We start from the raw sequence: 24,437 nt of genomic DNA, 5'->3' as shown, positions 1-24,437 counted from the left end.
TGACACACATGCTGACACACAAGAACACAAGTGCTGCTCTTGTCCACCCTCCCAGACCCTGAGCACAGTAGCGCAGTTCCAGCTGTGACTCATCAGGGCCACTGCCTCCCCACAACCATGTGCCCTGTGCTTCGTGACCACTGAGGTCTCACTGTCTCCCCTGGACTGTGACACAGCCATCTGCTACACTGTATGGACTCAGGTCGCTCCAAGGGTGGCATGCCTCTGACAAAAGGGGCTCAGCGAGTGACAGCTCACACGGACACCAGAGATTTGCCTGTTGCTTGGTGACCTTCCTTACATGATGGGAAGATTCTAGGCTGAAGGAAGGTCATTCACCTCGACTGCACATTAAAAGAATTGGAGCCCCACCCCCAAAAAATACAAATAAAAAATAAAGAAAAAAAAAAAGAATGGGAGCCCAGCCCCAGCACACACACACATGCATAAACCTAGCCATGCAGAGGTACAAATGCAGGCCCACGTGCACACACAGGCACACATGCACTGACCTCCCTGCCCCGGGGGGACAGTCCTGGGTCCCCGCCAATCCGGCCCTTGAGGTTGAGCTCACTCTCCCCGTGCCGGCAGAGGTAGATGGAGCGGGGGGTCACGTGGATGTTCATGAGGTAATATACGATGCGGCTCTGGATGTGGTCAGCTACACGGTTCACCACGTAGCTCTGACCCACATCCATGATCTTGATATAGGACAGGTCCCTGTCCACAGAGAAGGTAGAAAGAAGCCTGTGAGTGTGGCCAGGGTCCTCACAGAGCACGTCTGGCCAGCCACGGAGTCGCTGCGAGGCCTTGCACCTCTGACCACCAGAGATTACAACCCTCAGGACCGTCAGCTGGTGTGCAAGTGATGGGGGTGAGGCGGGAGCAACACAGTGAGTGTGACGCACAGGCAAACCCTGTGGGAGACAGGAGATGGGAGGTGCTCGTCACTCATCATGCTTCCCAAAGGTGACATCCAAAGTTGGGGGTCCGCCATACCACATCATGACTTTCTCCGCTGCTCATGTGTCCCTGGGGCCCCTCTGGCCTACCTCCGAGTTCTCAACACACTGTCTGTAAGTTGAACCAAGAGACAGGTTTCCCCAGGGTTGTTGACTTGAGAGTAGCTGGCAAACGCTCCACGCCCCCACTCTTCCTGGCCAGCCATCCAAGGACCTGGCCTTTCCTTCCCGTGACCTCCTCCCACTACAGCCCAGTCCAGGTCATCCAAGTGTGCTGAGCAGCTGCCACACCCCACCCTGGGCAGCTGGTGGATGAGACAAGAAGCACAGGAGGATGGTGCCGGTGGTGGCAGCCAATAAGTCCAGCTCAGCCACTTTCCGTGCTCTGGATCCGTGTGGCACTGCAGCTTGGACAGCACACTGATCAGTCTCTGTGCGGGTGCAGGGTGTGGGGGTGCAAGGGGGCTCTGGTTCAGGCCGAGAGTCCTCTGGATATTCTCAGTTGAGCCCTCACTGTCTGGACCTTGGGACCTTGGTTTGGGGGTGTCGTGATGACACCACCATAAAAGCAAGAGCAATGCTTACTGACAAACCACCACTCCAGACAAATGGATCACATCACAGAACCATGAAAAGAAAACCACAGAGAGACCCAGGCGGCAGAGGCCATTCAGCTCAGGCCTGGCCTGGGCTGGCTCCAGAACCCGGCTGAGGACACTGCTCTATGCATACCCCAAAAGCATTCATCTCAGAGTTGCTTATGTTTCTTGGTTTACGTGCATCCTTTTTTTGTTTTTGAGACAGGGTCTCACTCTGTCACCTAGGCTGGAGTGCAGTGGTGCAATCACAACTCACTGCAGCCTTGACCTCCCTGGGGTTAGGTGATTCTCCCACCTCAGCCTCCTGAGTAGCTGGGACAACAGGGGTGCGCCACCACGCCAGGCTAATTTTTTTTTTTTTGAGACAGAGTCTCGCTCTGTCGCCCAGGCTGGAGTGCAGTGGCGTGATCTCGGCTCACTGCAAGCTCCACCTCCTGGGTTCACGCCATTCTCCTGCCTCAGCCTCCCGAGTAGCTGGGACAACAGGCGCCTGCCACCGCGCCCAGCTAATTTGTTTGTATTTTTAGTAGAGACGGGGTTTCACTGTGTTAGCCAGGATGGTCTCGACCTCCTGACCTCGTGATCCACCCACCTCAGCCTCCCAAAGTGCTGGGATTACAGGCGTGAGCCACCGTGCCTGGCCGCCAGGCTAATTTTTGTATTTTTTGTAGAGATAGGGTTTTACCATGTTGCCCAGGCTGGTCTCAAAATCCTGGGATTAAGGAATCCTCCCGCTTCATCCTCCCAAAGTGCTAGGATTACAGGCATGAGCCACTCTGCCCAGCGTGTATTACAGATGCTTATAGAATTATAGAACCCAAGCACAAGTTTGTATTCCAGCCTTTTCACTGAATGCAGCGTTATATTTTCCCATGTCTCTCCACAATGACGAGTTATAATGATGACTGTAATACTTCACCAAGTATTACATTCTGTGATGTAATACCTCACATTATTATTTACCCAGCCACTGCCCCATGTGTTCTGTAAGACAGGATTTGGTAAACTATGGCCAGACAGTCAAATTCAGCTGCGGGCTGTTGTTATCAAGTTTTACTGGAACACAGCTATACCCATTGATTTACATATCATCTATGTTTCATTTGTACTGTGACAGCAGAGCAAGTGCCTGCAACAGAGGCTGTACATCCTCCAAGGTCTAAATAAAATATTTACTTTCTGATCTTTGACAGAAAATATTTGCCAACCCCTGCTTTAAGACCCCCTGCATAGAAATTCGGCTTGATTTCATGATGGAATAGTATAAAATCCTGACTCGCAGAGTTTCGGATGAGGTAGCAGGTGTTCTGCAAGTCACCTCTGGCCAAAAATTTCTGCCCCAAGGAAATAAACAAGAAAATCAGACCATCTCGCCGGGCGCGGTGGCTCAAGCCTGTAATCCCAGCACTTTGGGAGGCCGAGGTGGGTGGATCACGAGGTCAGGAGATCGAGACAATCCTGGCTAACACGGTGAAACCCCATCTCTACTAAAAATACAAAAAAATTAGCCGGGCGTGGTGGCAGGCGCCTGTAGTCCCAGCTACTCGGGAGGCTGAGGCAGGAGAATGGCGTGAACCCAGGAGGCGGAGCTTGCAGTGAGCCGAGACAGTGCCACTGCACTCCAGCCTGGGCGACAGAGCAAGACTCCGCCTCAAAAAAAAAAAAAAAAAAAAAAGAAAATCAGACCATCTCTGCTTTTTGGTCCCCCAGCCACCACCATGGGGAGCCACAGGAGGCAACCAAGTATGACCCCTGCTGCCCGCCATCGCAGCTGCAGGGCCCGGCGCTGCCCTGACTCACCTATCCAGGTCCTCATCTAGCGACTCGTAGGAGTTCTCATAGCATTCAATGCGCCTCATGAAGTCCTCGGTGGCCTCATCACTGTCGCGGTTAACATAGTCAGGGCTGCCCAGTTTCACTTGCTGCCGGAGCCAGGCACAGAGCAAGGACATATCAGGGTCAGAAGCCAGGCGGGGCCAGAGACCAAGGAGACTGCGGGGCAGGGGGCTGGAGGAGGTCGGGACAGAGACCAGGGCGGGGGCCTGAGGCTGGAAGCTGAGGTTGGGGGCTGGTCCAGCAGCTCCCTGGTCTGAGTTCTCACACGAGTGCAGAGAGGGTATCACTAAGGGTCCAGGGATTGAAGTCCCTCATCCTTGTGGGTACGGGGCAGGCCTAGAGGCCTTTCCCCACCCTGAACTCTCATTTCCCCAGACCCAGATGGCCATTCCTGAGATAAACTGGGGGAGGAAAAGGGAAGAATGAGTCTTTCTTTCTCTGAAATATAAAACATGCCCCTCACCCACCCTCCCACTCCTGCTGAAGGTGCTCTCCTAGTGTCCAGGTGGTTACGATGGGGAGGAGGGGTGAGTGAATGTCCACCAGCCACCCAGCCTTCCACACAGTGGTCCACAGAGGGCAAGGCTCACCTGACCCAGCATTTGATGTTACACTGCCTCCCTACCCCGCGCAAGGTTCAAGATCAAATGAAGATTAGCCAAAACCTGAAAAGGGATGTCCCTGTCACACATGACCTTCTGACAAGGTCAGATGCACCACTCACCACGATGTTGGCAGCTATGACCTCGGGATCCACACAGATGGACTCGACAAAAAAGGTCTGCGGCAGGACCAGAAGCGCCAGGATGGTGGGAGGGAGGAACACGGACATGTTCAGGGCCTCCTGCCTTGCTCGGAGCTCTCCATCCCCCGAGGCCCATGCTGACCAGCAGCCAGGCCCTGAAACCCTGCTTCAGGGGGCTGGAGGCAGGGTCAAGGAGTCCGGAGCTAAATCAGGTGCTGCCCCATCCTAGACTCTCCCACCAAAACCCCCTTCCCTCTGGAAAGCAAACCCCAGGTGGAGACACCCCTTCTCATCCCAAATTACACTCAGGAGCCATGCCAGCCCCATGCCCCTTATGCATCAGCAGGCGGTGAAAGGAGCCCTGGAGGGCAGGGGGCATGCCACAGTTCCACCAAGGAGGGGAGCCAAGGAGGCCTCACCTTGTAGCCATTCTGTTCTCCAAAATTAAAGATGGTTGCTCTCCGTTCTCGGGTGGTGTTTGTGGCATCAAAAACCTAGGACCAAACCAGGGTTAACTCAGCCTCTGGCCCTGGGGAAGGTAGGAGTCACCTGAGGGCCGCAGCACAGGCTCTCTGGGGACTGGATTTCTTACAAGGACCAGCTGCTGCCAGGGCCACCTGCCTGGCCGGTCTCCTTCAGACTTGCAAGGGCTGGGCTGGCCCTCCCCTTCCTTGGAGAGAATGACCCAAGGAAGTTGGAAGGAGAGGATGCCTATGCTCCCAGCAGGGGAGCAGACCCTTAGCACAGAAGAACCTACTCAGTGCTGCTCTGCACACAATGGGCACTCAGTTTGTGTTTGACCAACAGGAATTTCAGTGAAACCAGTTAAACCTGGTGAACTGAACCTACTTTTATTTCTACTCCATCTTGACACCCCAGTAAAATGGGAACGGAAAGATAAAGAGAAAAAGAGAGGACAGGAGATGGAGGCATCTACAACATTCTGTCAGATAGATCCATGGTGACGGACTCAAAGTCATGGAAGAAACCAAACACAGGTGCTCGCCAACCAGTTCACACCACCTGCGCAGGACCAGAGAACTCAGGAGGGTGTGCTGGCATTGCTAGGAAAAGGGACAAAGGTGGGGAGGAAATGGGAAGACCGGCTGGCTGATAAAGAAGAGCTGGAGGCCCAGGCCCCCTTCCCAACCCCATCCAGCTGGGCACCGACCCATCTGGAGCTCTTTGAGAAGCATCCTTTGATGCGGCCCACCCACCAGCATGTCTAAGCCATTTTTTTAACAGCATCATTTTTTTATTTTTTAAGTTTTTGTTTTATTTTCAGAGATGGAGTCTCGTTGTGTTGCCTGGGCTGGAGTGCAATGGCTATTCACAGGCAAGGTCATATGCACTGCAGCCTCAAGCCTCTGGGCTCAAGAGATTCCCTAAACTTAGCCTCCTGAGTAGCTGGAACTACAATTGTGCACCACCACACCTGGGTTACAGCATCATTTTTTTGTTTTTGTTTAAAAAAAATTTTTTTTGAGACAGGGTCTCCCTTTGTCGCCCAGGCTGGAATATAGTGGAGCAATCATAGCTCACTGCAGCCTCAACCTCCTGGGCTTAGGTGATTCTTTCACCTCAGCTTCCCAAGTAGCTGGGATTACAGGCATGTACCACCATACCTGGCTATTTTTTTTTTTTTTTTTTTTTGAGACAGAGTCTTGCTCTGTCGCCCAGGCTGGAGTGCAGTGGCGTGATCTCGGCTTACTGCAAGAATTTGGAGGTGGAGGTGGAGAATTGCTCCACCTCCCTGGTTCAAGCAATTCTCCTGCCTCAGCCTCCTGAGTAGCTGGGACTACAGGCATGTGCTACCACACCTGGCTAATTTTTGTATTTTTAGTAGAGATGATGTTTCACCATGTTGGCCAGGCTGGTCTGGAACTCCTGACCTCATGATCTGCCCACCCTGGTCTCCCAAAGTGCTGGGATTACAGGGGTGAGCCACTGCGCCCAGCCATACCTGGCTAATTTTTTTTTTTTTTGAGATGGAGTCTTGCTCTGTTACCCAGGCTGAAGTGCAGTGGCATGATTTCAGCTCACTGCAAGCTCCGCCTCCCAGGTTCACGCCATTCTCCTGCCTCAGCCTACTGAGTAGCTGGGACTACAGGCACCCACCACCATGCCTGGATAATTTTTTGTATTTTTTTAGTAGAGACGAAGTTTCACTGTGTTAGCCAGGATAGTCTCGATCTTCTGACCTCATGATCTGCCTGCCTCGGCCTCCCAAAGTGCTGGGATTACAGGCGTGAGCCTCCGTGCCTGGCCCACAGCTGGCTAATTTAAAAAATGTTCTGTAGACACAGAGTCTCGCTATGTTGCCCAGGCTGGTCTCAAACTCTTGGGCTCAAGCAATCCTCCTGCCTTGGCCTCCCAAAGTGCTGCGATTACAGGCACGAGCTACCATGTCAGCCCAGCATCATTTTTTTAAAAAGGGCATCCAGCCAGGGCTCACTGGACACTCCAGCAAAACCTTTAACGAGAAAAACAGAAAGTAAATCAAACAAACAAACAAAAAAAAAGGAATTTGGGCCAGGTGCAGTGGCTCATGCCTATAATCCCAGCACTTTCAGAGGCTGGGGCAGGCAAATTGCTTGAGACCAGGAACTTGAGACCAGCCTGGCAACAAGGTGAAACCCTGTCTCTATGAAAAATACAAGAATTAGCCAAGCATGGTGGCACATGCCTGTAGTCCCAGCTACTCAGAGGCTGAGGCAGGAGAATGGCGTAAACCCGGGAGGCGGAGCTTGCAGTGAGCTGAGATCCGGCCACTGCACCCCAGCCTGGGCGACAGAGCGAGACTCCATCTCAAAAAAAAAAAAAAAAAAAAAAGAATCAAGCTAGCATGCAGCCACCAGTTGTAGAAAAAGCAGCTCAGAAAATGAGAGTAGGGATGGAGTGAGTTGCCAGAAAGAGGCAGAAGTGATTTGTCACAGAAATAATACATGACAATTTCTATAACCTGGACAACAAGAGTGTTATGATGAAAAGGGGCCCCCTAGGGCCATGTATGGTGGAGGAGAGAAGACCCACCACAAACCACATCACCTTGAAGACCCTAAAGGCCTCCCAAGAGGAAGGGGCATGAGGAATTCTCAGCTCCCTCTCAGAGATGAAGCTTTTAGGAAGATCAGCAAATCAGAATGACGTGAGACTTCTCCACAGCCACACTAGAAGCCGTAAGACATCAGAGTGATGTTGTAGAAGTTCTTAGGGAAAAGCACTTTCCACCTAGAATTCTATACCCAACCATCAAATGTGAGGATTAAAAAAAGACACTTCAGACATGCAAGGTCTCACAGAGTTTACCTCCCCAAGCACCTTTCTCAGGAAGTTACTGGTGAATGTGCTTCAACGAAACAAATCAGTAAGTCTAGGAGAAGATGATGTGGGATCCATAGGCAGAACATTCAACCCAGGAGAGAGAAGGGCAATGGCTGTGCTACAAGCACAGATTGTAGCTGGGGACAGAGAACTCCGGAAGGCATGACTCCAAGAAGAAAAAGGAAGGGAAAGAACAGCCCCTGTGTTTGACTATATAAGGGTGGGGTAGAGCCCTTTCCCACAGACACCCCAGCTCAACCCTGTTCCGCCCTTCCATCTGACTAGGGGAGCCAACACACAGGTGGAATCCCCTTAACCCAGGATTTGGTGGGTTCCTGCAACAACCAGTAATGCTGGGCAGGACTCTCTCCACACCAGGAGAAATCACATTTACTAAAGACTTAGGCAACCTGATACCTGTAACTTCTGGGGTGGCCAACAATACAAGGATCCAGAGGGAAGTCCTGCAGGGTTAAGTGCGGCCACCACATGCCCAGAGGGAAACTCCTGGCCCACATCCAGTCTCTCGCTTCCTCCTGCATAGCTGTTGTAGACTTCCTCCCAAGGGCTGGCACCCAGGGCATCTGGGGCACACACACCCTGCCTTCCCCTCTAGATGCCTGATAAGCAAAGGCACAGATGTGGGTGGGCTCCCATGTGTCACTCCCAGCTGTCACCAGGGTGTCACACTCACCGCCACATGTCCCCCCTCCTCACTAAGGAATCGCCGGACGTCACGGAGAGCTGCCAGGGCACACTGCCTTCAGGAGAGAAAACACAGGGTCAGCCCAGCACCTGACCCTGGCTGCAAGAGGGTGGCCAGGGACACACGACAGGAGGAGACATGACAGGAGAAGGAACAGTCCCAAGATCTCTTGCTCTCTTTTCAAAATTTCTCTTGTCTTTCCGCCGCATAATGTTCAGTGTTTGGCTAACTCTGCTCCTGTGAGGTGGAAGGCTATATATTCTTGGCCATTAGCAACATTTTTTAAGCACTACGTTTCTGTATTTTCCCTCATCTTCTCATTGTGTGCAAATCCATGTTGTCATTGTGCCATATTCATGATTTCTAATTGTCATATATTTTCCCTGATTATCAAAATAGGCCTCCTTTTTTTTTTGAGACTGAGTCTCGCTCTGTCACCCAGGCTGGAGGGCAGTGGCGCGATCTTGGCTCAGTGCAACTTCTGCCCAGTTTCAAGCACTTTTCGTGCCTCAGTCTACTGAGTGGCTGGGATTACAGGCATGCACCACCACACCCAGCTAATTTTTGTATTTCAAAATAAGCATTTTTAAAAGCAGCCGTTTTCTTGTGTGCATGTCAGGAGTTGGTGGTGGGGATGGGAGGAACGCTAGTGCTGGCCCTCAGGCAGTGTTAGGCTTAATGCTCAACTTTCTTTCCTGAAAGAGAATTCCTCAAACCACCCCTTCTGGGGGAGGGTTCTGCATCTCTGCTTCTATCATATGCATACCCTCCAGAATGGGAATCCCCCACCTATGACTGAACACTGACTATACAGGTTTCAGATCTTTTTTTTTTTTTGAGATAAGGTCTCGCCCTGCCACCTAGGCTGGAGTGCAGCAGTGGGATCATGTCTCACTGCAACCCAAACTCCTGGGCTCAAGCAGTCTTCCTGCCTCAGCCTCCAGAGTAGCTGAAACTACAGGGGTATGCCACCACACCTGGCTAATCTTTAAATTTATTTTAGAGATGGGGTCTTGCTATGTTGCCCAGGCTTATACAATCTTTATAAGTTCTCAGCTTTTTCATTTATTGCTGCAAAATGGATTGACACATAAGGATTTTTTTTTTTTTTAGACAGAGTATTACTCTCTGTTGCCCAGGTTGGAGTGCAGTGGTACAATCTCAGCTCACTGTAACCTCCGCCTCTCAGGTTCAAGCAATTCTTGTGCCTCAGCCATCCAAGTACCAGGGATTATGGGTGCTTGCCACCACATCTGGCTAATTGTTGTATTTTCAGTAGAGATAGGGTTTCATCATGTTAGCCAGGCTGGTCTCAAACTCCTGACTTCAACTGATCTGCCCACTTTGGTCTCCCAAAGTGCTGGGATTACAGGCGCGAGCCACTGCGCCCAGCCAGGATTGTTCTCATCTTTTCTTTTTGAGACGGAGTCTCACTCTCTCTCCCAGTCTGGAGTGCAGTGGCGCGATCTCGGCTCACTGCAAGCTCCACCTCCCGGGTTCACACCATTCTCCTGCCTCAGCCTCCCGAGTAGCTAGGACTACAAGCGCCCGCCACCACGCCCGGCTAGTTTTTTGTATTTTTAGTAGAGACGGGGTTTCACTGTGTTAGCCAGGATGGTCTTGATCTCCTGACCTCGTGATCCTCAGCCTCCCAAAGCCCTGGGATTACAGGCGTGAGCCACCGCGCCCGGCCTGTTCTTATCTTATCAATTTCTCCTATGAGGTCTGGAGACAGCTAAATTACCTTTTGATCTATTTTCTTTCCTTCTTCTATGTAAGGGTAAAGCTAGATCTCCTAGCCTTGTGTTTTTTGGTTTTGATTTTTGTTTTTTGAGACAGTCTCACTTTGTTGCCCAGACTGGAGTGCAGCGGCATGATCTCAGGTCACTACAACCTCCACCTCCTGGGTTCAAGCAATTATCCTGCCTCAGCCTCCCAAGTAGCTGGGATTACAGGCATGTGCCACCACACCCAGCTAATTTTTTGTATTTTTAGTAGAGATGGGATTTCACCATGTTCGCCATGTGGGTCTTAAACTCCTGACCTCAAGTGATCCACCCTCCTCAGCCTCCCAAGTCCTGGCATTACAAGCATGAGCCACAGTGCCCAGCCCTCCTGACTTTGTTGATCTTTGGATTTTGTGTTTAAACTCCCAGCGTGTCAAAGTCAAAGAGCTCTCATCAGGACGATATGCCTGAAATACAGAGGCAGAAGCTGATCTGGAAACCACAGAGAAATCAGTGGTAGAGCTGAGTCCAGGGCACTGAAAGAAGCTCTCCTCTTATGGCTCCTTGTGACCTTTCTTTTCTTTCTTTTTTTTTCTTTTTTTTTCTTTTTTTTTTTTTTTTTTTAAGAGATGGGGTCTCACTATGCTCCCCAGGCTGGTCTTTAACTCCTGGCTTCCAGTGATCCTCCCACCACAGCCTTCCAAAATATTGGGATTACACACGTGAGCTACTATGTCCAGCCCTTGTAACCATTTCTTTGCCCCAACGGTTCTTTCAGTTAGAGCCTCAAGGTGCTTTCTTCCTTATGCCAAAAACATCTGAATTCTGAGAGTCCAGGTAACTGGCATTTGTGGGGACATTTCTCACCACCTGCACTTAAAGCCCCATGTTCTGGGCTAAGATCTCTTTTGTGGGCTGCTCTGGCCATTACACCACCATGCAGAAGACACCTCAGGGCCCCGGTGGAGATGCTGAGGGAAGAGCCTGGGAGCCTGTGTGTGCGTGTGTGTATGTGTGTGTGTGTGACAAAGTGCGAATAGGGTGAAGAGATGCATATGTGCATGAATCCACATGTGTGGGTGGATATGTATGAGTGTGTTGTGCCCAAATATGTACATGTAAATCTGTGAGTGTACCTGTGTGAGCATTCCCTGGGCCCATATGTGAGCACAGATGCATACACACATGAGCGTGCACAATCCCTGTGTGCAGTGTGTGACTAAATGGGCACAGGTGTGAATGAGTGTGCCCGCATGTGTGCACATAGGATGTGTGTGCATGCACCCATGTGTATAAGTTTGTGTGTGTGTGTCCAAGCATATACAGAGTATGCATGTGGGGGTGCCCATGTGTGTACACGTGGTGTGTGTATACGTCTCTTCATGTGCTATGTGACTGAGCAGAAATGTGATCATGCTTGGTGTGTACGTGTGCACAGATCCACATGTGCATACAGGTGAGCACAAGTGTGTATGTGCCCACACACATGCCTCTGAGGTATGCATGTGTGTGCACCACCTTCATGTGTAGTGGGTGACTGCATGTGTGTAGAAGAGTTAACACAGCAGGTGTGAGAATGGTCCCCTTCAAAAGGCCTGCTTGTGAGGTTGGTCATTGGCCAGGATCGGGGAAATTGATGGTAAATGGTTCCCTCTAGTGATATAAAACTTTCCCTGAATTGGCCGGGCGCAGTGGCTCATGCCTGTAATCCCAGCACTTTGGGAGGCCGAGGCAGGTGGATCACGAGGTCAGGAGATCGAGGCCATCCTGGCTAACACTGTGAAACCCCATCTCTACTAAAAATACAAAACAAAATTAGCTGGGCGAGGTGGCGGGCGCCTGTAGTCCCAGCTACTTGGGAGGCTGAGGCAGGAGAATGGCGTGAACCTGGGAGGCGGAGCTTGCAGTGAGCCGAGATCGTGCCACTGCACTCCAGCTGGGGCGACAGAGCGACACTACGTCTCAAAAAAAAAAAAACAAAACCTTTCCCTGAATTATAAGAGGAGCTCACTGTGCATAGACTGTTTATACAAACAACATGGTTTATGTTGAATACCTGCTTTCCTTCTGGAGTCTGGAATTTTGGTACATGCTAGGCACAGGGTGCTTATGTGACCAGCCCCCAATAAAAACCTTGGTCATTGAGTCTCTGATGAAATTCCCTGGCAGACAACATTTAACACGTGTTGTCACAGTTCAATGCAGGAGGAATTAAGTGCATCCTGTGTGACTCCATGGGGACAGAATCTTGATGGTTTCCTCTGGACTTCACCCCAGGCCCCTTTTCTCTTTCTGATTTTGCTTTGTGTCATTTTGCCATACTAAGTCTTAGCTATGAGTCCAGCTATATGCCTAGTCCTGGGAGTCACCCTAGCAAATCACTGAACCTGAGGGCAGTCTTGGGGAATGCCAACACATCATGTATGAGCCTGCTCAGGTGTGTATGTATATACAGGGTGAGAACATGTGCGCCTGCATGTGTGTAATGGCCCTTGAATCATGTGTGGCTCACGTGAGCCCAAGTATTTATATGTGTAGGTGCCCACACATGTACATATACCCTCATGTATAATGTGACTGTGTACACAGGGGGTGTGCATGTGTATATACCCTGTACATATGGTATATGCATGTCCAGATGTGTGCCTATGAGGCATACACATGTGTGCACATGCCCACGTGTGTGTGTGCATGGGGGCTTGTGTGTGGTATACGACTGTGTGCAGGAGTATGTGTGTGCCTGTTTAGAATATGTGTACTCATGCCCTTGCATACATTTTTTTTTTGAGACACAGTCTTGCTCTATCAATCACCCAGGCTGGAGCACAGAGACGTGATCTTGGCTCATTGCAACCTCCACCTCTCAGATTCAAGCAATTCTCATGCCTCAGCCTCCTGATGTAGCTGGGATTACAGGTGTGCACCACCACATGTGGCTAATTTTTGTGATTTTAGTAGAGACGGGGTTTTGCCATGTTGGTCAGGCTGGTCTCAAACTCCTGGTCTCAAGTGATCCACCCACCTCAGCCTCCCAAAGTGCTAGGATTACAGGCGTGAATCACTGCACCCAGCCTTGCATGCACTTTTCTAGATCTTCTGCTGTGTCCAGTGTCAGAGAAGGACTTCAACATTGTGTGAGTAACTGGGCCTCTGGGAAACACAGCTGTCTCTTCCCAGGTTTTCCCCTTTAAAAACTCCGGTTCTTTTATTTTGCTAATTGGGAAATTTTGGGCTGATTAATAGGAAATGGCCCTGTGGCCCAGCCAGAGCCAGGATTCGGATACAGGAGAGAGGGTTTCTAGGGCAGCCACAGGGTGTGCCTGCAGAAAGGCAGCAATGAGCCTGTCCCCAGCTTCTGTCGCAGGGTGACACTGGACTAGCTTCCCAACCTCTCTTGAGTCTAGGTCTCTTCATTTGAATTAATTCGAAATATCCCTACCTTAGGGGGACAGCCAGAGTGGAACGGCTGGCAGACTCTCCCCACAAACACTATGGATTCAGACAGGATAGACTTCAAATTCAAACCCTGAGTGACCCAAGGCACCCCCCTCACTTTCTGGCCTTGGTCTCAGCATCTGGAAAAGTGAGGCACCACCCACCACAGAAGCTGCTGGGAAGATGAGACAGGCTAGGCTATCAGAATCCACAGCTTGGGTTGTTTAAAATTTGCATCTGGTGGGGGTATTAAAAAATAAAATAAAATAGGCCAGGCATGGTGGCTCACGCCTATAATCCCAGCACTTTGGGAGGCCGAGGATCATTTGAGGTCAGGAGTTCAAGACCAGCCTGACCAACAAGGTGAAATTCCGTCTCTATTAAAAATACAAAAAAATTAGCCAGGCATGGTGGCATGTACCTGTAGTACCAGCTACTTGGGAGGCTGAGGCAGGAGAATTGCTTGAGCCCAGGAGGTTGCAGTGAGCTGAGATTGCACCACTGCACTCCAGCCTGGGCAACAGAGTGAGACTCCATCATGAAAAAAATAATAATAATTTTTTTTTTTTTTTTTTGAGAGGGAGTCTCGCTCTGTCGCCCAGGCTGGAGTGCAGTGGCGCAATCTCAGCTCACTGCAAGCTCCGCCTCCCAGGTTCACGCCATTCTCCTGCCTCAGCCTCCCGAGTAGCTGGGACTACAGGCGCCCGCCACCTCACCCGGCTAGTTTTTTTGTATTTTTTTAGTAGAAACGGGGTTTCACCGTGTTAGCCAGGATGGTCTCGATCTCCTGACCTCGTGATCCGCCCATCTCGGCCTCCCAAAGTGCTGGGATTACAGGCTTGAGCCACCACGCCCGGCCGAAAAAAATAGTAATAATTAAAAAAAAAATAAAATTTGCATTTTATATGTTCCTTGACCTACCTATTGAGGAATATTGGAATGATGGACACTTTTTAGCAGTAGATGGGCTTAGATTCAAGTCTGGGTGCTGACGTAAACTTGCTATTTTGTGTGAGACTCCTGGCCTGTCCGAGCCTCAGTTTCCTCATCTGTAAAAGGGGGGGTGACAACAGGCATCAAGAACCCAGCACATGGTAGGTTCAGACATTAGTCCCCTACTTTTTATCTGACTCAATATAACCAGAGGGTCCAGCCTTGATTTTTATCCACAATTTAGCCACAGAAACCTGAATGTCAGGCTCCCCTTCCCTTCTTGGTGCCACAGCCTCGCCAGGCCACACCGATGCAAGAACAAAGGCAGTCTCTGGTCTGAAGGTCCAAGACCCACAGCAGGGAGTTCCTGCCCCCTGGTGGCCAGAGAAAGAACAGGTAGCCTAGTGTGGACCCCAGTGGCAGTCTGGTAGCCTCTGGCCTGGGGCTGGGCTTAATTTGGGGAAGTCACTAGAGCTGGGTCAACCTCTGCTCACTGCCCTATCCTGATGGCTGGGCCAAGAGCAAGTCTCTGTCATCCTAAGTTGATAAGGGGCTTCTCAAGCCCCCAGCTAACACCTCCCGAGAAAAGCACAGCATGGCTGCTCAGACCATCAGCTGGTGCTCAGTTCCTTGAGGAAAGGACTCAGTTCAAGTCTGAAAGTTGTTCGGGGTGGGGGTAGCATATACACATTTCTATCTCAGGAATAAGAGCAGAAGTGTGAACAACTCACCCAGCAGCACCTAGGAGATGTCAATGCAAAGTCAATCACACCAGCAATCACACACCAAGAACATAGCAAGCACAGGGCAAACATGCTCCAAATACACAGGAGAGAGCTTATCCTGGGGCAAGGGAGGAAGTCCCCCGCCCCCAGCTCCATCCCTAAGGCCTGTATGCCTGTACTCACTCAGGTTCTCTTACCCAGCAGCAGGCATCCCCACGGGGGCGCTGGGGTGAGCGAGGATGACCTTCAGGCAGCAGCTCCTATGACCTGTGTGGGCTGAGCCCCTCTCACCTCCCTGAAGCTCTGTCCTCCCCTCCCACAGGCTGTCGTTCCCAAGGGCTCCTTAACCCCAGGGCAGGAATGGCCCAGCCACCAGGAGGCCACACAACACACCCTCTCTTCTCATCCCCAAACCCATCACCTCCCACCCCCACCACATCCTGAGAGATCCAGAGACCAGCCTTGTCACACGGCCCTGTCACACAGCCGTCAGGGCCGGGCAAGGCCAGGGCTCAGGAGTAGCTCAGTCATTCACCAGCAGCTCCACTCCAGGGGCTTCTCAGTAAATAGTCAGTAATGTGTTAGCTATCTCCACACTGGGTCCCCCAGCAACCTCTCCCCCAACACCCAACACATATACTTACTTCCTGATTTTCAGGCCCTCTTCATTGTCAGGGAGAAAAAATTCAAAAGATTTGTAGGTCTTGACCATGTTCCGGCGATACTGGCCAACATTGAACTCTGGCGGAAAGGAGAGGCTCAGCTTTCACAGCAACAGCAACCCCTACCAACCCTGACCTTGATCCACCCCCAGGCCAAAGAATAGAGGATAGGCCTTCTCTCTTCTCTTCGCCATGCCCCACAAAGCTCCCCTCGGATAGCTGGGGCCAAGCCTCACCCCGAGTAGGCACACCAATCCAGTTCAGGTATCGAGTGAGCTTCTTGGAGATGTAGGTCTTGCCCCTGGCGGGCAGGCCCACCATGACAATGAGCGTTGGGCAGTTGGTCATGCACACTAAAAGGCAAGCAGCACAGTGTCAGATGAGGGTTGGGACCCTCCCAGCAAACCCCTTCCTCTCAGCTTATGTTCTCTCAGCCTCAGGGCATGGGAATGGCACCAGATGTATCTTCTTGGCTTCCTAGCATCACACAGTTCCTGGAGTGGCCCCAGATGCCGGTTTCAAGCCACCATTGGCATGTCCCCCTTCCCCAGGCCCGCCTGGGCTCTGACACACACAGTGGGATCTCTCCAGCCCTTTTCATCCTGATGTGCAGCACCAGGTATAAAGTCAACCGACCTTGCCACTGGCTAAACACAGCTAGGAGGGTCCCCACATCATGAAGGACAGGACCAAAACCCAGCAGGGTAATCAACATCCTGCCTCTGTCATCCAGGAATCCATACCCTAACATTTTTACATCTCTTCCACCCCAGCCATCACTCAGTGCTCCCAGAACATACAGCCCCACTGCGTGCCCTCCCCGTGGTGAACTTCTTTTCATCACACAAAGCCCAGCTCAAAAGTCACTTCCTCAGCGAGTCCTTTCCCCAAGGCATCTCCATGGTCACCAGGAACACCCTCACCCTCAATCCTGGTCACCTCACTAATGACACTCTTCTCTCTAGACTGATCACTTACAGCAGAAGAAGCCCTGTGGTATCTGAGCCCTTCAGGGTCCTGGGGCCTGGCACAGTGCTGGTGCTCGGGAACTGTGGGCAGGATCAGGGAGGGAGGCATCTAGAAGTCTCTCAGGATAAGGACAAGGGGTTGAGACCAGAGACCCAGACTGATGCCCACAAGAACAGTCCCTCTGATAGCCCACCCACCACCATCCATGTGCCACAGGTCAGTGTGCCAGCCAGAGAAGATGCCAGGCTAAAGGAATGAAGGGTCTGAATGCAGCCCCTATATCCCCAGCTAGCTAGAACAGATGCCAAGGCAGCAGAACTGCCAGCTCCATCTCGTGGCACCCAGCTCAGTTTTCTTTTTTTTTTTGGGACGGAGTCTCGCTCTGTCTCCCAGGCTGGAGGGCAGTGGTGCGATCTTGGCTCACTGCAATCTCCACCTCCCAGGTTCAAGAGATTCTCCTGCCTCAGCCTCCCAAGTAGCTGGGATTACAGGCACCCACCACCATGCCTGGCTAATTTTTGCATTTTTAGTAGAGACAGGGTTTTACCATGTTGGTCAGGCTGATCTCAAACTCCTGACCTCAGGTGATCCACCCGCCTGGGCCTCCCAAAGTGCTGGGATTACAGGTGTGAGCCATCACCCCCGGCCTTCTTTTTTTTTTTGAGACAGAGTCTCGCTCTGTCGCCCTTGCCCAGGCTGGAGTGCTGGACTGCAGTGGCGCCCAGCTCACTGCAACCTCTGCCTCCCGGGTTCAAGCGATTCTTGTGCCTCAGCCTCTAAAGTAGCTGGGATTACAGGTGCACACCTGGCTAATTTTTGTATTTTCAGTAGACACAGGATTTCATTATGTTGGTCAGACTGGTCTTGAATTCCTGACCTCAGGTGATCTGCCCGTCTTGTCCTCCCAAAGTGCTAGGATTACAGGCATGAGCCCAGCCCCCCAGCTCAGTTTCCAGTGCCATCAAATGCGGTCTCATGTCAGAAGCCTCAGGAAGCTTCCTTTTCCTCATCCTTAGGACCTGGGTCAGGTAAAACCATAGCAGACAGGCAGATGGACAGATGTGGGGACCTGTCACTGCCCCTCTTCTGCCCACTTGGTTCTGCAAGTGCCTTCACCTGGTTGCCTAGACAGACTGTCCCCACCAACAAGTTGTCTCCCTCAGAGCACAGAGGCCCCAGGAACACTTCTGCGGGGTTTCAGGAGTCAGGCCTGGGTTGCCATCTCGAGTCTGACACTCATTGGGAACTCTGAGCCTCGGCGTCCCCAGCTGTAAAACGGGGCAATCATCCCTCAGAGAAGCCTAGTGCTATCCCCATGGAAGAGCCTGGGCACTTCTGGGAAGCTGTGCCCTCTGTCCTATCCTGGCAGGTACTGAGCTAAAGCCATAGGTATACCTCAGCACCGACTGCCCTTGGGACTCAGGGCGTGGAGGCGGTGGCCTGGCCCCAGGAAGGCCCTGCAGAGAAACAAAGGGCCTTGCTGGCCAGTGGGAGCTCCATCACTCCTGTGCATGCCCCTTGTTTAAAGGTGACCCAAACAGTGAGCCTCAAGGGCAGGAAGGAGGAGACCCCATGAAACAGGCTGACTGAGTGAGAGTGAAGAAACTTGCAGAGAAATCTCAGCATTGGCTAAGGTGAGAGGAAAACAAGTCAAGCAAGGCCTTGCCTCCTCAGGGCCGGTGGACAGCTGAGGTCTGCATTGTTTGCATAGTTCCTGGCCAGGTGGCCGGGCTCTCAAGCAACCGAGGGTAGTGTGACAGCTGCTAAGCAGGAGGAAATCCTGCATCCACCCTGCTCCCGCTGATGGGGCCACCCCCCTGACCGCTCCTTCAGGGGCTCCCACAACCTCAGGACTGGGGATCTGCACCCCCTCTCCACATCTCCTATTTTCCCAGAGACAGCTCTAGCCTCCTCCCTTGGCATTTGGTGACATTTCCCTTCCCCCCTCCCACCCACATGCGCAGCACAAGGTGCACAGGCAGGGCAGCAAATCAGGCCTGGGTGCAAAACAAGGCAATAAATTACCTATCTCCTCTGCTCCCCAAGATAAGCTCCCAAGGAAATGACCCAAAAGAAAACCAAAGTTCAAGTGTATCACAACAGCTCCGCTTACCATAGCAAAACACTGGGGAATTCCAGCCATGAGAAATTGCCAACTGAGGCACAACAAGGAGGGAACACATTGCATCCCTTGAAACAGAGCGCGTGAACTAAGCGGGCTGGGTGTGCAGCTGCACCTGCGGCTGTGAGCCCACAGGACCGTGACACTGAGCAAACAGGACAGCAGAACACACTGTTTATAACTGGGCGTGATGGCCCATGCCTGTAATCCCAGCACTTTGGGAGGCCCAGGCGGGTGGATCACCTGAGGTCAGGAGTTCGAGACCAGCCTGGCCAATATGGCAAAACCCTGTCTCTACTAAAAATACAAAAATTAGCCGGGTGTGGTGGTACACACCAGTAATCCCAGCTATTCAGGAGGCTGAGACAGGAGAATTGCTTTAACACAGGAGGCAGAGGTTACAGTGAGCCAAAATAGTGCCACTGCACTCCAGCCTGGGAGTACAAAGTGAGACTGTCTCCAAACAAAAAGAACACACTGTTTATAACATTGAGCATGTGCAGAAGGAAATGTGAAGACATGTCAGCCCAACTTCCCTCACGGGTTCCTTTCCTGTAAATATGCTGCAGGCCCCATGAGCTCTAGGAGCCAAGCGGCCTGAGACATGCCTGGCAAGGGGCAGTATTTATGTTCCGGCACTTCCACCCAAGGAGCAGCCACAAGTCCCTGGAGGGGGTGCCAGAATTGACTCCTGAACTGCAGCTGCTCTCACCTCCTTAGGCCAGGCTAGGGAAGGAAGAGCTCTTTAAAATAAAGCAATGTGCCATGGAGGCCCTGTTCAGAGGGGACAGAAAGTCATCTCTCCTGTTGCCCTGTGCACACACCAGTCATGTCCTTACCCAGGAATAGTCTTGCCACCTTTCAGCTGAGAAAAGCCATCAAACACCGTCCTTTCTGCAGTCCTTCCTGAGTTGGCTCTTGACCCACCTGCCCCCAGAGTTTCTCCAGGTCTGAGCTCAGAGGCCAATGATGGGAAAGGTAAAAGCCTCCCAGCCCTCAGGTGTGGCTTTAGGTTTTATCAAGTGGGGGTGTGTCTGTGGGAGTGGAGGAGGTGCAGTACATCCCTCAGTCCACTAGCCCCTAGTGCCCTGAGGAGCTGGGGACTAGACTCCAGAGAAAACCCAGTACAAAGTACAGACCAGCAGTGGGTCCTAGTTCCTCCTCCCCACAAAGCCCTGGGACCAAATCCGCTTCCAGCCCCACCCACGCCCTCCGGGTTCGGACTGTCCTTGCAGTCACTCAACCTACAAGTCTACCCTGCAAAGGGTAAAATGTTGCCCAAATGCAGGCATTGGGAGCTGGAGGTGCTGCATGGGTAGGTTTCATTCATTCACTGCTTACCCACTCCCTGCTGTGAACCCTGGGACCTTGGCTGAGGCCCAAGTCCCCACACAACCTGCAGGTCTCATCTTTGGCCTCTCAGGTGCTACTTCCTCCTCCAGGAAAAAGTGTGGACCTAGAACCCAGTCTACCCCAACACCCTGAGACACCGTGATGGCATGAGCCCCTCAGCTCAGGCCAGAGCCACATTTCAGTCCCCCACTTAGAGCTTGGAGAAACAGAGGCCCTGCCTCAGGAGCTATGAGACCTACCCATTGGGCCTCAGCTTCCTCTCACCTGTAAAGGGGGTTGGCTTGGAGCTGATACATCAATCCCTGACTCAGACGTAGTGAGAAGCAAACAAAGAATGGTAGTGATGACAGAATACTCTGCCTCCACTTATTGAGGACCTACTCCTTAAAGGCTCACAGGCTTGGCTGGGCACGGCAGCTTGTGCCTGTAATCCCAACACTTTGGGGGGCCGGGGCGGGGGGCAGATCATTAGAGGTAAGGAATTCAAGACCAGCCTGGCCAACATGGTGAAACTCCATCTCTACTAAAAATACAAAATTAGCCGGGCGTGGTGGCGCATGCCTGTAATCCCAGCAACTTGGAGGCTGAGGCAGGAGAACTGCTTGAACCCAGGAGGCAGAGGTTGCCAGTGAGCTGAGACAGGACCACTGCACTACAACCTGGGCAACAAGAGTGAAACTCCATCTCAAAAAAAAAAAAAAAAAAAAAAAAAGGCCAGGTCCTCACTCCTTTCCTTTGTGTAGTAATAGCAGCCACCTCTCTAAGTCAGGACCACATAACACTAATAACACAGACTGGCTCGGCCTCCATGCCTCCAGAAGTCTCAAAGGAGGGCTGGCCATAGCCGTCAGGACTGAATGTGCATTGTAGACAGCCACAGACCCCAGGACCTACATCACAATCAGAGCCATGAGTTACCACGACTTGGTCTGGTCAGAAACATGGCCTTCCCCTACCAGGACCCACAGTGGGGCCAGAAATACACACACCCTTCCCCCAGGATTCATATCATGATCAAAGCCGTGGCCCCAGGCTGCTGCAGCAGGATGAGCACAAAGAACTCTCCCCTTGCTTATCATACATAAGCAGAGGCAGGATCACAGGAAGACCCAGGCATGTCACACAATCTCCTGATCTCCATTTCACTGTGAGTTAAACTAGATGTTCTCTGAGGTCCTGGACAAGTTGCAAATTCATTACAATGTTTCAGTTACTCCTAAAACAAATCTTTCCTTTTCCTGGTAATAAAAAAGTTGCAGCCCAGGACCCATGCCTGTAATCCCAACGCTTTGCAAGGCAGAGGCCAGAGGATCCACTTGAAGCTATGAGTTGGAGACCAGCCCAGACAATATAGCAAGACCCTGTCTCTACAAAAAAAAAAAAAAAAAAAAAAAAAAAGTTGGGTGTGGTGGCGCACCTGTAGTCCCAGCTAATCGGGAGGTTGAGGTGGGAGGACTGCTTGAGCCCAGTAGGTTGTGACTGCAGTGAACTATGATTGAGCCACTGCACTTGCTCCAGCTTGGGCCACTGAGCGAGACTCATCTCTTTAAAAAAACAAAACAAAACTGCCAGCTCATTTAAGGACAGGCAGAAACTCAAGGAAGCGGTTTAAACACCTGGGACCCTAGGAGAGGTGAGCCCCTGAACAATTCCATGAATTTCAGCATTCTCCTAGCCATTTCACCCTCCAGTTTTACTGTACACCCATGACCCCAGGTGGATACTTACATGTCCAGGGACACAGACACAGGCCCACATGGCATACTTTTCTGTCTCTATCCTGAGCACATCTGCGCTGAAGTTCCTACCCAAGCTCAGCTTTAAGGCCAAGAGGCACCCTTCCTCCTGTTGGAAAACTAGCCCACCTTTGAAAGTTCTGGGCTCAGAGAGGTCAAGTAATTCACCTAGGGCCACACAGCTCAGTTCCAGTCCAACAATCCGGCCCACACTCCTTCGCCTGGAGAGAGGGAAGGGCCTGGGGTGCCCACAGGGTCCTCCCCAGGCTGGGGGCGATGGGGATTGGGGAGGGAAGCGAGGGGGCCAGCGCCCTCCCCGAGGTGATGGTAGCCAGACCTAGTCACCGCCAAGCCGATATGCCCCCACATACCTGTCCCCGACCCCTGCTCTGCCACACCTGTCTCTGGCCCACCACTGTCACGACCGCCTCACCTGTCCCCAGCAGCCTCCCCAAGTCACGGCAGCCTCACCTGTCCCCGGTTCCCCACCTGTCTACAGCCCCTTCTCCATGCGAGACCCCCGCCCAGGCCGCCCTACCCACCCATCCCGGTGCACCTCCCATCCCCTCCCGGAGGACCCCGCCTCACCACCGCGCTGGCAAGCGTGCAGAGCGGGCCGCCCATTGCTGTATGGCATCCAGATCTTCTTCAGGGGGTTCTGGGTCAATTCCCGTGGGGACGCCATCCCGGGGCCGGGATGAGTCGGATTACGCCGCTTCCAACCCAGCAGCCGGGCCACCTCGGGCCACCCGAGGTCCCGCCCCTTGGGCCACGCCCCTCCTCAAGCCGCGACAGCCCATGTCTATCTTCCCGCAGGCCCCGCCCCAGAGTGAGTAGGCTCCACCCCAGCTGAGAGGGCCCGGCCTCCGACCACGCATGCCCAACTCACGTACCCGCCCGTTTTGGAACAAGCGGGCCCAGTTCTTCAGGCCAGGATCGAGAATGCGCATGCTCAACTCCGGATCGTGCTGGCCCCGCCCCAGTTCAAGACCCGGATTATGTAGGCCCGCCCCGGATGCGCAAACTCAGCGCTCCCAATCTGCCCGCGCTGATTTGCATAGGCCCCACCTACGGGCCCCGCCCCGGCGCTGCATACCTGAGCAGCGGCACGCGTGAATTCTGCTCCCTCCTTGCCAGGGAGCCCGGGGCCCCCAGGAGGGAGGGGTTTTCATGCAGTGGGACGAGGCCTACGTGATCCGCATGGCCAGGTTGGTCAGAGTCGACACGGGCCACTAGGCCCGTTATGCCAGCCGTCAACTCCGCTTCTACTCGGGGTCGGGGTCCCCCTTGACTGCTCCGAGCCCCGGGACTCTCCACCGTCCATAGGAGTGCGCTCAACCACGCTGGAAAAGCTCCTTTATATCATGGATAGAGAGACGCAAAACACATTTCAATATTGTTCCTCTTTCTCTTTGCTTTGGCTGCTGGGAGCAAATGCGTGGGACCTTTTTTTTTTTTTTTTTTGAGACGGAATTTCGCTCCTGTTGCCCAGGCTGGAGTGCAATGGCGCTATCTCGGCTCACTGCAAACTCCGCCTCCCGGGTTCAAGGGATTCTCCCGCCTCAGCTTCCCAAGTAGCTGGGGTTACAAGCGCCTACCACCACGCCCTGCTAATTTTTGTATTTTTAGTAGAGACGGGGTTTCACCACTTTGGCCAGGCTGGTCTTGAACTCGTGACCTCTGGTGATCCGCCCTCCTCAGCTTCCCAAAGTACTGGGATTACAGGCGTGAGCCACCGCGCCCGGCCGTGCGTGGGATTTAGTAACCAAGTACTTTGGGTACTCACTAAGCCCGGCAGTATCTTGTCTTTCCAGAATTTCAGTTTCCAATTAACTTTTTTTGTTTGTTTTTTAGTATTTTTTTTTCCAACTAAATTTTTACATATTTTTTGAAAATAATATGTTAACATTTTCTCTTCATCAGGAAAATGGGATGTGCACATCGTCAATCTTACAGTATTATAGTATGAATTAAATATGTCAATCTCTAAGAAATTCATTTTAAACTACGTTAAGGTTGCCTTTTACTATATTTGTATCTCCCTCTTGTCTTTGAAAATGCACTGGGAACAAGGAACAGGGGAGAGATCCAGAAGTTCGTAAACCGCTGGCTCACTCTCTTGTTTGGCCCCCACCGGACTCTTTCAGGCTCCCGCCTCCTCAGGATCCCCAGCCCCGCCTCTCCAAGCTTTATACACTTTCTGCCCCAGCCCCCACCAACACGGCTTCGACCTGAGCCACACTGCCCTCTAGCGATGTCATCCACAACACCCCTGTCCGGTGCCCTGCATCCTCAAGTTCTCTCTGCCCAGTGTGTACCCAGCCAGGAGCCAGGTGTTGAGGGCATGGGACTGGCAACAAGACTGGCCTCGTGGACTATAGGTGTAGCACCCCTTCCCATGCCATCCCTGCCACAGCCCTGCCTTGGATCAGTCCAAGTCCACCCAGCTCTTTAAAGCTTGGCAAGGACCCTTAAGATGACTGACACAGATGTCTCACCCACTTCATAGGAAATGAAGATTCCGAAGGTCCACATTCTGGAAGCCCATCTGGACCCTCCCCCAAACCAGCTCTAGCTGCTTGCCCTGGGAACACCCTGCCCCA

At 52.2% G+C, this 24,437-nt stretch overlaps 1 protein-coding gene across 4 annotated transcripts in view; it reads right to left on the bottom strand.

The window, feature by feature from the left end:
• Window positions 1-24,437, bottom strand: part of PFKFB4 (6-phosphofructo-2-kinase/fructose-2,6-biphosphatase 4) — a 41,511-nt gene that overhangs the window by 14,599 nt on the left and 2,475 nt on the right. The window contains exons 1-9 of one of the 4 annotated variants that reach the window (XM_073010239.1): window positions 22,423-22,498; window positions 16,633-16,703; window positions 15,891-16,007; window positions 15,637-15,733; window positions 8,161-8,227; window positions 4,562-4,636; window positions 4,122-4,178; window positions 3,362-3,483; window positions 513-720 (exon numbers count right to left, since the gene is read on the bottom strand). In XM_073010239.1, the coding sequence (XP_072866340.1) occupies window positions 513-720; window positions 3,362-3,483; window positions 4,122-4,178; window positions 4,562-4,636; window positions 8,161-8,227; window positions 15,637-15,733; window positions 15,891-16,002 (738 nt within the window). In that variant the 5' untranslated portion in view covers window positions 16,003-16,007; window positions 16,633-16,703; window positions 22,423-22,498. Of the gene's footprint in view, window positions 1-512; window positions 721-3,361; window positions 3,484-4,121; window positions 4,179-4,561; window positions 4,637-8,160; window positions 8,228-15,636; window positions 15,734-15,890; window positions 16,008-16,632; window positions 16,704-22,422; window positions 22,612-22,930; window positions 23,055-24,437 lie in introns of those variants that run through there. The other 3 variants (XM_073010238.1, XM_007984126.3, XM_007984129.3) reach the window with 3 other exon arrangements.

The sequence above is a fragment of the Chlorocebus sabaeus genome, chromosome 22 (genome assembly GCF_047675955.1).
Source record: "Chlorocebus sabaeus isolate Y175 chromosome 22, mChlSab1.0.hap1, whole genome shotgun sequence".
Taxonomy (NCBI): domain Eukaryota; kingdom Metazoa; phylum Chordata; class Mammalia; order Primates; family Cercopithecidae; genus Chlorocebus; species Chlorocebus sabaeus.
This window is presented reverse-complemented; position numbering and strand designations above follow the sequence as displayed.